General features: G+C 39.3%; 1 protein-coding gene across 1 annotated transcript in view; it reads right to left on the bottom strand.

Annotated features, from left to right (window-relative positions):
• FZD6 (frizzled class receptor 6) overlaps nt 1-2,235 on the bottom strand; it is a 32,351-nt gene extending 30,116 nt beyond the window's left edge. Inside the window, exons 1-2 of the mRNA XM_032251441.1 lie at nt 1,763-2,235; nt 510-844 (exon numbers count right to left, since the gene is read on the bottom strand). Of these exons, the coding sequence (XP_032107332.1) occupies nt 510-686 (177 nt within the window). The 5' untranslated portion in view covers nt 687-844; nt 1,763-2,235. The remainder of the gene's footprint in view (nt 1-509; nt 845-1,762) is intronic.
• Between the last annotated feature and the right edge of the window lie 11,603 nt (nt 2,236-13,838).

The following is a 13,838-nucleotide window of genomic DNA, read 5'->3' as shown; positions in this document are numbered from 1 at the left end:
CAAAGTCACTTTTTAGTCACTAAAAAGTGACTTTGTAATAGCCTTAAAATACAGTCTACAGCAACAAAATATTCTGATAATTTATTTGCTTCTGGAAAACTGTGCCAAGTGAATTTTATGACTACTTTTAAAAACATGTAGATTCCTTCACTTTTCGTCCAGGCAATAAAGATTACATGTTCAGTGAATTAGAAAAAAATTCAGAATTCACATTTCTAGAGGACCTATCATACTTGATTCAGGAAAGCAAAATATTTTCCAGGTACAAGGTATTTAGAAATCATCTGTAACCATACTTCATTATATAAAATGAACCCTATTTAAGCGAATCTACTCAATGGCACAAAACGTAAGTCAGCAGAGGAATTTAGTTTTCAAAAGGACTTTTCAAAACATGATTTGTACACAACCTGAAGAAATCGGCTCTGTTTAAAAAGAAGTCATATTACTAGTTTACTGTAGAACAGAGAGTAAACTACTTTTCAATAAAGGTATGAGGCACTACTCACCTTCATTTCCACCGCGGCAATACTCTGGTCATAATGACCCAGGAGATTAGGGAAAAATGTCATGTTGTAGGCCATTTCCATACACCTGGGAACAGTAATTGGTTCACAGGTGAAGAGACTGTGCCCTCTTACGAGGGGTAGAAAAATACAAGTCAACCAAAATGTAAACATTTTCATTTTCTTCAAATTCCTGATTTTACCACATGGCTTGGATGAATCATTCTTTTCATTCTCAGAAGATACCCATCCAAAAGTAAAATGTTTAAATTCCTCATTTCACTATTTTACCATTTTGAAGGTAGCGGTTTTCCAGAAAACGAGTCCTGGCTCAATTACTGTAAAAACAACGAAGAGGGTGTATCAGCAACATTTGTCATAAACTCAACTGGAGAGTCAAAGTGCAGAGTTAAGATTTTCATCCCAGGTAACAAACACTGGAAAAACAATGGAAAATTCTGTCCTCGCGAGATAATCTCCCACCTGCCTTGGCATGGACTATATCATTTGCACAGAGGAAGCTACACCTCTAGGGAACCGATGCTAGGAGGTTGGTGCTTGTATGGAACACAGGGTTAAAAAGAGGTATGGCAAGAGTAAGACGGAGGAAAAAGGGAACGCTGGTGATTCGAATTAAATTTTAAAGGATTAATCATACAATCTAAGGGCCCCTGTCTTATTAAGCACAAGAAAACTAAGGCCCTGGGAAATTCCTTAAGACCCAAAGAGTCCTTAAACTTGTAAAAGACTCTGGCAGTCTTCTGAGTACGTAGTTTCCTCGGTTTTCAAAAGGCCAACTAGACGGAGACTTTTATGATTCCTCCAGCGGAAGAGCAACATTGCAGTTTTCACTAGCTGGGAGGGTGTAGTGCGGCCGTCGAAAGGAAAGTGCGCAAATCTGTCCCGGTGGGAGGGCGACAGCTGTGGGCCCCGGATTACGAATCACCCGCGTCCCACACACGCTGGTCTGTACCCGGTCTGCCAGCGCCCCACACCCGGGCACCTGCCCCAGGCCTAAAGCCAAGCAGCAGCGTCCCTGGCCCGCGCGGCGCCGCGGGGCCCCGGCATCGCCTTTCAGAGCCGGTTCCCGCTTCGGAGGAAACTCGTGTGCGGGCCGTCCCGCCGTCGCCTCCCCAGCACCTGCGGCTCGCGGCGCGCCTCATCCTAGCCGCCCCCGCGCCGCGCCCCTCGAGGCCCGCCCCGCTTCCCCCGGCACCCGCCCGGTCCCTGCCAGGTCCCGGCTGTGGGAGCCTCACCTCGGGCGGCGGTCGAAGGCCGCTCTCCCTTCCGGTCTCCGTCCAGCCCACCGTCCCCACAGCGAACTGAGACGGCTCCGGGGAGCGTCGGGGACTGGAGCCGCCTCGGGAACCGCACGGGGAGCGAGAGCTGAGCGATCCCGCGAGACTGCGCCGCCAGGTCGGGCGGGCAGGTCCGGGCTCGCGGCGGCGGCGGCGGTGATGGGACTGGCCCTGCGCCCGGGCTCCGCCTGCGCTGCGCAGCCAGGCCTGACTGCAGCCAGCCAGCACCCGGCCCGGGTGAACGAACTCGAGGTGCCGAGGTCCGGCTGTGGGGCCAGGAAGCCGCCTCCACCTTGCCGTCTGTTACGGCCCCCGAGACACAAGGCTGAGCCCCATCTCGCTAACCGCGTCTGGAAGGGTTCCTGGACAACTGCTATGAAAACAACAACAAATCCTTTTATTAATTCGGAGAGCCTGGTCACCAACTGGATGCTCAGGTAGCAGTGGGATTCCAGCCCTGGCGGGTCCTACAGTTTATTGATGCAAAACCCTAGTAGGAAGTTGAATTGCTGTAGAAATCAACCTAGTGTTGGGTACCAGCTCTATTATAGATATTAAATTACCCTAATCTTTCAGGGGCATAGTGTCCTCACAATATAGGAATGACAATAGTTGTAATGATGGTTAACGTTAATTTAGCACTGGCTGTAAGTCAAATAGTGCCAAGTTCTTTTTACAAGTGTTTACACCTGATCTGTAATTTATAATCCTTTGGGTATAGACCCAGTAATGGAATTGGTGGGTCAAATGGTATTTCAGATTCTAGATCCTTGAATCGCCACGCTGTCTTCCACAATGGTTGAACTAACACTTCCACCAATGGTGCTTAAAAGTGTTCCTATTTCTCCGCATCCTCTCCAGAATCTGAAAAAGAGCAGAATATTTTGACGTATTTCAAAATAGTTACTTTTCACCTCTCCCTATTGGATGTAGGAGGTGATTTTTCTCTGATTTTCAGTGACAGAACCTGGGAGAGCTCCTGCAGGTAAAACTTATAAAAGTGTGGGCGTGCCCTCCAAAGACTAGGCCCCTTGGAGTTTTTTTTTTGTTTGTTTGTTTGTTTGTTTGTTTGTTTGTTTTGAGAGAGAGTCTGGCTCTGTTGCTAGGCTGGAGTGCAGTGCCGCAATCTTGGCTCACTGCAACTTCCGACTCCTAGGTTCAAGCAATTCTCCTGCCTCAGCCTCCCAAGTAGCTGGGATTACAGGCACCTACCCCCACACCCAGCCAATTTTTGTATTTTTAATAGAAACAAGGTTTCGCCATGTTGGTCAGGATGGTCTCAATCTCCTGACCTCGTGATGTGCCAGCCTAGGCCTTCCAAAGTGCTGGAATTACAGGCATGAGCCACCACGGCCCCCTGGAGTTTTAAACTCATAGTCTTAACTATGCTGAGCCTCTAGCAATTCATCAGTTACAGTTCTGGTCTTCCTACTCTGTACTCGTGCCCCTGGAGGTTTCTGCTGGTGGGTTTCTGCTCTAGGAAATTGTGATTCTCTGTATCTGCCTGTTTGTCTCTCCAGTGTTGGAGGCAGGGGCATGATCTGTGTCCTCACTTCTCTGATAGATCTAGGAAGAGTTGTTGATTTTCAGTTTGTCCAGTTTTTTATTGTTAGAACAGAGTAACAAGCCACAGTAGAAACCTTAATTTCTCATTTTAAAAAATAGGTATTACTTTGAGAATTTTATTGCTAATTCCAGTTGCTACTGCCTTAGCAGAAAGTTTTTCCAAGTTAAAATCAATTTGAAAAATCCCGAGAGCTACCGTAATTCAGGAAAGTTATATAATTTGGCATTAGTATTCATGGAATACTGGCTGTATGAAAATTTTGATTATGACAATATAATTAAGGGATTTAGCTGAAATGAAGGGAAGAAAGTAAATTTCACCGGGGTAAATATGTAATTCGTGAACTGTGTATGTTTTTATTTAATTATTTACCCAAACATTTCCAGCCTATCACCAGACTATGCAAACATATGCAATAATAATCAAATTTATCTGCCTTTGATATTTTGCCTACTCATTAAAACATAGCTTTACACATTAGAAACATTTTTGTCTTTATAAAGGTATATTTTTTTCAAGGTAGGAGGATACAACATATTTCAAGTAGCAGCTTGTTAGTTTGATATATGAATTTTAGCTGTGTAGACATATAGCATGGTGTCCTCCTTTGTAGTCTTACTTAAGCGCTGCACACATGCTAGGGGATAGACCACTGACCTGTTGCTGAGGCATTAGTAGTTTGAGGAACAAACAGCAGTGAAGGGACCCCAGCTGGAGGAGGCTGGGCTGAGCAGGGTTATAGAAGAGTACAGAAGGAAAGAGGAACTTGGGAGGAAGCAGTTAGAACTTCCAGTGGCATGAACCCCTTCCCTCCTGAAGTTCTCTCCCAAGTACCTCTTTCCCTAACCCTTGAAAGCTCTACCATGGCTTCCCTCCCTCCAAGTAACATTGTGAATTTGATCATGCACTATCTTAATTTAGGGGAGTCTATCCACATGACATAGAGAATGGTTTCTATTTAAAAACTAACTTTCACTTGAAATACATTCCCTGTCACTCCCTGCTCTAAAAGCTAATTGCTGCAGTGTTTGTAGCATAGCAATTAACCTTTGGGTTGTGTCCATTATTGTTGTATCTATTATGATTGGCCAGAAATAATAGATTTTCTAATTACTGTCTCTAGTATTACTGGAAAAATAAAATTTTCAATGTAGTAGTAACATGATACTGCAGGAAAGAGCCACATATTTTAATGACAGTTTGATATATAAGATTGCCTCTTTGGAGTTCTGGTATAGTCATTGCAAATAAAGAGATTCATAATGCTAAAGAAAAACAGCCTTAACTCTACGAATGCTTTGAGTTACATTTTATGGCTGTGAGTTTGCCTTGCTGGGTTTGTTTTTAGTGGCTTCAAATTCACCATCTGGTCATTTTAAATATTTAATATATTATCCTTTTTTTCAACCAAAGCAGCCATGTTAAGCCAAATATTAGAAATAGTATTTTCCCTTTATAAAGTTTGTAAGCATCTAGAAAGGGACTTCTTGCTCCAATTTAGTAATTTATACAAAATAACTAAATTAATTTACTTTGATATGTAAAACCAACTTTATACCAACTGTGGATCATGGGTTGCTAATAACTCTGATCTTTAAAATTAAAAACAAATGTATTAGAAGAATTAATATTGTTAAAATGTCCATAGTACCCAAAGCAATCCATAGATTTGATGCAATTTATATCAAAATTTCAATGGCATTTTTCACAGAAATAGAAAAAATAATCCCAGAAGTCATATGGAACCACAAAAGACCCTAGGTAGCCAAAGAAATCTTCAGAAAGAGGAACGGAACTAGAGGCATCACACTGTCTGATTTCAAACTGTATTACAAAACTATAGTAATCAAACTAGTATGGTGCTGGTATAAAAACAGACAGAACAGTGGAACAGTAGAGAGAGCCCAGAAATAAGCCTATGTGTATATAGAGTCAGCTAATCTTTGACAAATTCACCAATAATATACAATGGGGAAAAGTTGGTTTCTTTAATAAATTATGTTGGAAAAAAACTAGATATCCACATGCAAAAAAATGAAATTGGGCCCTTTTATACAGTATACAAAAATAACTGAAACATATTAAAGGCTTAAATATTACAACCAAAACTATAGAACTCCTAGAAGAAAACATAAGGGAAAAGCTCTTTGACATTGGTCTTGGCAATAACTTTTTTGGATATGACATCAAAAGCACAGGCAACAAAAGTAAAATTTCATAAGTAGAACTACATCAAACTAAAAAGCTTCTGCACAACAAAGGAAACAATCAACAGAATGGAAAGACAATCCTATGGACTGGGATAAAGTATTTGCAAACTGCATATCTTATAAGGAGTTAATATCTGAAATATATAAGGAACCCACACAACTTAATAGCAAAAACAAACAAACAAATGGAAAAAAAAAAGAAAAAACCAAAGAACAAATAACTAAAAAATAGGCAAAGAACCTGAATAGATGTTTTACCACATAAAACATTCAAATAAAATGTATATGAGAAGATGCTCAACATCACTAATCATCAGGGAAATGCAAATCAAAACCACTATGAGAAACATCTTATACCTCTTATGATGGCTACTATCAACATGATGAGATGAATGTGGACAAGAGGGAAACTTGGCACACTACTAGTGGGAATATAAGTTAGTGCAGGCACACCTCATTTCATTGTACTTTGCTTTATTGTCCTTCATAGATACTGTGCTTTTCACAAATGGACGATTTCTGGAAACCTTGCATAGAACAAGTCGTTGGTGCCATTTTCCCAGTGATCTGTGCTTACTTCACGTCTCTGTGTCACATTTTGTAATTCTTACAATATTTAAAACTTTTTTATTTTTATTATATCTATTATGATGATCTGTTATCAGTGATCTTTAATGTTACTATTTAATTGTTTAGGGACACTGTGAACCACGCCCATAGAAGATGATGAACTTATTTGAAAAATGTTGAGTATGTTCTGATTACTCCACCTACTGACTGTTCCCCATCTGTCTCCCTCTCTTTGGGCCTTCCTACTCCCAGACACACAACAATATTGAAAGTAGGCCAATTAATAATCCTACAGTGACCTCTAAATGTTCAAGTGCCAGGAAGAGTCACATATCTCTCACTTTGAGTCAAAAGCTGGAAATGATTAAGCTTAGTGAAGAAGGCACATTGAAAGCTGAGACAGGCTGAGAGCTAGACCTCTTGTGCCAAACAGCTAGCAAAATTGTGATGCAAAGGAAAAGTACTTGAAGGAAATTAAAAGTGCTACTCCAGTGAACACACGAATGGTAAGAGAGCAAAACAGCCCTATTGCTGATATGAACAAAGTGAGTGGTCTGGATAGAAGATCAAACCAGCCATAACATTCCCTTAAGCAAAAGCTTAATCCAGAAGAAGATTCTAATTCACTTCAATTCTAGAAAGGCTGAGAAAGGTGAGGAAGCTGCAGAGCTAGCAGAGGTTGGTTCATGAGGTTTAAGAAAAGAAGCCATCTCTATAATATAAAAATGAAGCAGCAAGTTCTAATGGAGAAGCTGCAGCAAATTGTCCAAAATATCTAACTAAGATTATTGATGAAAGTGGCTACACTAAATAACAGATTTTCAATGGCGACTAAACCACCTTATGTCAGAAGAAGATGTCATCTCAGACTTTCATACCTGGAGAGAAGATGTCAATGCCTGCTTCAAAGCTTTTATGGATAGAATGACTCTCTTTAAAGGCTAATGCAGTGTTGACTTTAAGTTGAAGCCAGTTATTGTTTACCATTCCAAAAATCGCAAGGCCCTTAAGAATTATGCTAAATCCACTCTGCCTCTGCTCAATAAATGGAAAAACAAGGTCTGGATGACAGCACATCTCTTTACAGCATGGCTTACTGAATATTTTAAGCCCACTCTTGAGACCTACTGCTCAGAAAAAAAGAAATATTACTGCTTATTGGGAATACATCTGGTCACCCAAGAGCTCTCATGGAAATATTCAAGAAGATTAATGTTTTCATGCCTGCTTGCACAATATCTGTTCTGTAGCCCATCGATCAAGGAGTAATTCTGACTTTCAAATCTTATTATTTAAGAAACAAATTTTGTAAGGTTCTAGCTGCCAGAGAGAGTGATTTATCTGATAGATCTGGGGAAAGTAAATTGAAACCTTCTGGAAAGGATTCACCATTCTACATGCTATGAAGAACATTCATAATTCATCGGAGGTCAAAATATCAACATACCTTATTTTACAGACTTATACACTGAGGCTTTCAGAATTTAAATAACAGAGTTAGTAAATGACTGAGCCAGGATTCAAATACAGATATGTTAGACTGCAAAGGCCATTTTCTCAAACCAGTACACTGTTCTATAGTGTATATACAGAATAATACTCATTCTGAAGAAGGAAGCATTATTGATTGGATGCAGTGGCTCACACCTTTAATTGCAGCACTCTGGCAGGCTGAGGTGGGTAGATCTCCTGAGCCCAGGAGTTCAAGACCAGCCTGGCCAACATGGCAAAATGCCATATCTACTGAAAATACGAAAATTGGCCAGGCATAGTGGCCCATGCCTGAAATCCCAGCACTTTGGGAGGCTGACAGGGGTGGATCACCTTGGGTCAGGAGTTCAAGATCAGCCTGGCCAGCATGGCAAAATTCCCTCTCTACTAAAAATTAAAAAATTAGCCAAGCATGGTGGCAGGTACCTGTAATCCCAGCTACTTGGGTGGCTGAGGCAGGAGGATGGCTTGGGCCTGGGAAGTTGAGGCTGCAGTGATCTGAGATTGTGGCACTGCACTCTAGCCTGGGCAACAAAGTGAAACACTGTCTCAAAAAAAAAAAAAAAGTCAACATAAAAGAGAGTTTGGAGAAAGTTGATTGCAACCCCCATGGATGACCTTCAAGGTGTTCAGGGTTGAAGTGGAAGAAGGAACTGGTAGAAATAAGAAGAGAACTAGAATTAGAAGTGCAGCTTGAAGATGTGACTAAATTGCTGCCGTCTCATGATCAAACTTTAATGGATAAAGAGTTACTTTTTATAGATGAGCAAAGAAAGTGGTTTTTTGAGATGAAATCTCCAGGTGAAGATGTGAATATTGTTGAAATGATAGAAAATGATTTAAAATATTATGTTATATAGTTAATAAAGCAGCAGCACAGTTGAAGAGGATTGACTCCATTTTGAAAGAAGTTCTGTGGGTAAAATGGTATCAAACAGCATCATATGCTTCAGAGAAATCTTTTGTGAAAGGAAGAGTCAATCAATAAGGTACATTTCATTGTTGTCTTATTTTAAGAAATTTCTGCAGCTACTGCAGCCCTCTCCAACCATCACCCTGATCAGTTAGCAGCTGTCAACATCAAGGCAAGACCCTTCACCAGCAAAACGATCATGACTCTCTAAAGGCTCAGATGATTGTTAGCATTTTTCATCAATGATGTATTTTTAAATTAAGGTATTTACATTGTGTTTTAGACATAATGCTATCACACACTTAGTAGGCTACAGCGTAGTGTAAACAAAAGTTTTATATGTACTGGGAAACCAAAATAATTATGTGACTTGCTTTGTTGTAAAATTTACTTTATTGTGGTGGTCTGGAACTAAACCTGAAATATCTCCTAGGTATGCCTGTATGCCATATGGAAAACAGTATGGAGGTTCCTCAAAAAATTAAAAATAGAACTACCATATAATCCAGCAATTACGCTAATGGTTATATACCCAAAAGAACTGAAGTCAGTATGTTGAAAAGATAATATGCACTTATATGTTCACTGTAGCATTATTCACAATAGCTGAGCTATAGAAACTACTTAAGCATTTGTTGGTGGATGAATGGATAAAGAAAATATGACATAAGTATACAATGAAATATAATTCAGCCATAAAAAGACAGAAATCCTGCCATTTGTAACAACACAGATGAACCTGGAGAAAATAATACCAAGTGAAACAAGCCAGACACAGAAAGACAAATACTGTATGATCTTACTTATTTGTGGAATTTTAAAAAGTTAGAATCATAGAAGCAGCAAGTAGAAAAGTATTTGCTAGGGGTGGGGGATGGGAGAAATGGAGGGATGTTGGTCAAAGGAGACAAACTTTCAGTTATAAGATGAATAAGTTCTGGAGATCTAATGTACTGTATGGTGACTATAGTTATATACTGTGTCATATACTTGAAATTTACTAAGAGAGTAGATCTTAAGTGTCTCACCACACACACACATACACACACCACAAAATGGTAACTAAGGTGACTAATGTGTTAATTAACTTGATTGTGGTAATCATTTCACAATGTATATGTATATCAAATTATCACATTGTATGTCTTAAACATACAAAATTTTTATTTGCCAATTCTACCTCAATAAAGCTAGGAAAAAGAAATATAAAAAGTAAGCACAATGGGATAAGTATGTATCATAGGTTGATAAGTGAAGGAAAACAAGGAATTAAATTTTTAGAGAAAGTGGAATTAAAGAATTATTACTATATTTCAGTTCAATAGATCAGATTTTATAGAAGAGGTGGGCTTTAGGGAGCTACTTGAATGTAAAATTATTGAGAGATTTGGTGTTTCTGACATGGTATGTGGATGGGGAAACAGTTTAGAGGCAGCAGTGGGATAATTTAATACTAAGGATCTTGTGTGTTCTCACTTGAGGACAGAAGCAGATGTACTATAAATATTAAGCTTAAGCATCAGGGACCTTTCCAAGGCTCTATCTAATTTGATATTTTGGAATCTTACATTCTTCTTCTTTAAAAAGGTCTCTAAAATTGTGTAAGCTTTAAGAACCTCACAATCATAATTCACTCTTCTTGAATGGAAGAAAATAACATAGTGGAGACCAGGAAAGTTGAGTAATTCAGATGGGTTTTGAGGCACTTACTAACATCTGGAAGAGTTTAATTGATTTGTCCTTTGAAAGGGAGAGTGGTATAAGAGGAGGTTGCTGACATCTATTTTTGTGAATAATAAACCTTGTATTACTAGTTAATTTTTGTATGCATAAATTCGACAAAACTTAAAACTATATATCTATTTATTTATTTCAGGGGAGGTGGAACCCTGAGAAGCCCATGTACATGCAAAATCTTTATTGCAGAGATCTTCAAACCAGGTAAGCCCTGCGAGCTTTTCGTCCCTCCATTCCTTCCTCCAATCCAGAAATCCTTGCTGCCAAAGGAAGAATTTATAGGAAAAGGAAACTCCTCTCTCGTTACTTGGCCTGGCCCTCCACCTTCTCCATCAATGACAAGGAATTTCTTTTCATCAAACAGTCTTCTTCATTATCCTCTTTCCATGGGTTGGATTTTTCCTCACACTGCCATGTCTGAAAGTAGAACTGAATTAGCCTCAAGTGGATTCAGCCTCCAAGTAATTCCACTAATGAACAACTTAATTCACAATAAAAAGAGTTAGTCTTGACTCTTTTTAAATGTAATTTTGGATGATCACTTTTATTTTTAATCTTAAAACATGGCCCTAACTAAAATGATTATACTTTTGCTCAAATTGAATGGATTATAATCTTAAAGGTATTATTTTATTAAAGGGAAAAAGATGATTTAAACAAGAATCTTATTAATAAAATATTTATATTTTAGTAAGAACTGTGGATAGAACAAATATTGTCTTTGATTAACAAATTAACTATAACATAAATGACAATAAGAGAATTATATGGGACGTTCAACAACTAGAGACATCTGAGATAGTAAAAGCCATTCTATGGGCTTACTATAGTTACAAGACAAACTGAAAGTTACAGAATGTCTTCCTAAATAAAATTTTCTTTAGTTAGAAAAAAACACAATTGTCAGGTCTAGGCTTGAGTTGGGTGAGACTGGGATATGATGGGTTGGACAGAAATAGAGAGGGGAGATTAACCCTATATATTACCAAGGAAGTATAAGAAACTGTTAACTTTGGATTCCTAATGACTGCATGGAGTAAGTGGGAGTCTGGTGTGCAAAGGGAACTGATGCCTTTCTTTCACATCAATCGTGCATGACTTTCATAAAAATACTTTGGAGGAAAATAGGAAAATTTCACAGTATAGTATATACATAAGTGCAAAAGGCAAAAATGAAATAAACACACAAAGGTAAAAACAACAATGACATACCATACCCAGCTTTTTTTTTTTTTTTTTTTTTTTTTTTTTTGAGACAGAGTTTTGCTCTTATTGCTCAGCCTGGAGTGCAATGGTGTGATCTCAGCTCACCACAACCTCTCCTTCCTGGATTCAAGTGATTCTCCTGCCTCAGCCTCCAGAGTAGCTGGGACCATAGGTACACTCCACCACGCCCAGCTAATTTTTGTATTTTTAGTAAAGACAGGGTTTCATCATACTGGCCAAGATGGTCTCGATATCGACCTCATGATCCGCCTGCCTCGGCCTCCCAAAGTGTTGGCATTACAGGTGTGAACCACTGTTCCTGGCCTTCATACACAGCTATTAAAATGGTCAAAATTCAAAGCAATGACACCACCAAATGCTAGCAAGAATGTATAGCAACAGGAACTCTCAATCATTGCTGGTGGGGATGTAAAATCGTATAGTCACTTTGGAAGGCAGTTTGGTGGTTTCATATAAAACTGGATATACTCTCACCATATGACCCAGCAATTTCACACCTAGGTATTTACCCAAAGGAGTAGAAAATTTATGTTAACACTAAAATCTGTACATGAATGTTTATAGCAGCTGTGTTTATAATTGTGAAAACTTGGGGTAACTAAGATGTCCTTCAGTAGGTGAATGGTTAAACTGTGGTATATCCAGAAAATGGAATCCTATTCAGCACCAGAGAGATGGGCTATCAATCTATAAAAAGACATAAAGGAACCTCAAATGCATATTACTAAGTGAAAGAAGCTAATCTGAAAAGTCAACATACTACAGTATGATTGCAACTATGTGACCTTCTGAAAATGTGAAAAACTATACATAGGCAAAACTGTGTAGACAGTAAAAAGATTGGTGGTTGCTAGAGGTTGGGAGGGAGAGAAGAATAAATAGGCAGAGCATAAAGGATGTTGGGGCAGTGAAACTACTCTGCATGATACTATAATGGCAGATGCGTGTCATTGTGCTTGTGTCAGAACCCACAGAATGTACTCTAACATAAACTACAGACTTTGGGTGATAATGATGTGTCTCTGTAGGTGCATGGATTATAACAAACATACTCTCTGGTGGGGGATGTTCATAGTTGGGGAGGCTGTGCATGTGTGAGGGCAGGGGGTGATATGGGAGATCTCTGTATTTTCTGCTCAGTTTTGCTATGAACCTAAAGCTTCTCAAAAAAATACAGTTGAAAAAGAGAAGAGAGGAGAGGAGAGAGGAGAGGAAGAGAGGAGCAGGAAGGATTCTGTGAAAACTCCCCAGAGCACGGCTGTCATCTTGCTCTTGAGAGTCTGATGGTTAAAGGGTGGAAGGGGTTCTATCTGGACCTTAAAAAGCCATGGGCAAGAAGGAGTTGAAATTACCAGTTTCCTAAAACATTAGTTACACTGGTGAAATAAAAGGAAGGTCTGTACAGACACACAGGCATTGAAACCACTCTGCCTGGAAGCAGTGGTCAAATCCCTAGCAGTGGGTTGGTAGTGTAGATGGGGGTCCTAGGGGATTCTCACTGTCCCACGTTAATTAAGTCAATAATTACTAAGCTGTTTTCTCTCCCCTCTCTCTCCCCCCCCCCCCCCCCCCCCCTTCCTCTCTCTCTCTCTTTCTCTGTGTGTGTGTGTGTCTTAGGAGTGGGGAAAACTGCACCAGGGCTCCAAGAGTTATCTGGGAAAAAAAACTACCATGGCAGGGAAATGAGTGATATTGCCTCTTCTAATGGGAAAATTGGATAAGGCAGAAGAAATTTCTAGAAAAATGTGTATGTCTTGGTCATGTTTCATCCAGTTTTGTAAATGGAATTTCCATTTAAGACATCTCAAAATAGACAGCTATATACTACCAGACTTTACAGAAAATGTTGAAATAGACACATTCCTTGGCATTTTTCCTGTTGGGCTGGTTTAACTGCAGTTGAAATGTTGGCAGTCCATTGTATTCAACAAGAAAAACAGGGATTTAAGATATTTTGTAATTATCTTGGGCTTCAAGGAAACTATATCTAGGAGGAAAAAAACTGACCCTTCTTGGACATCAGGCATGATTATTAAACCTGCTTTTAACATTTTATTTCACATTTGATTCCCTACTTAAGACTTTTGCATAAGCCTATCTCATGTGTTTTTTAAACCTGATTTACACACATTTCTAATTGTGAATAGAATGGAAACTCTCATACTGGAGGATTAATTCTCCTTTGGAGAAGGAGTATTTCTTCTACTTAGCTCCCATGTTTTTGGTAATGAGTCTTTTAAGACATTTCTCCTGATCAGAGGGTCTTAAGTTTTAAGCTTAATAGTGAGATTACTCAGAAACAGGGAGTAAGAAAATGAC

This window comes from Sapajus apella, unplaced genomic scaffold (genome assembly GCF_009761245.1).
Source record: "Sapajus apella isolate SASKATOON/1434 unplaced genomic scaffold, GSC_monkey_1.0 scaffold3, whole genome shotgun sequence".
NCBI classification, from domain to species: Eukaryota; Metazoa; Chordata; class Mammalia; order Primates; family Cebidae; genus Sapajus; species Sapajus apella.
This window is presented reverse-complemented; position numbering and strand designations above follow the sequence as displayed.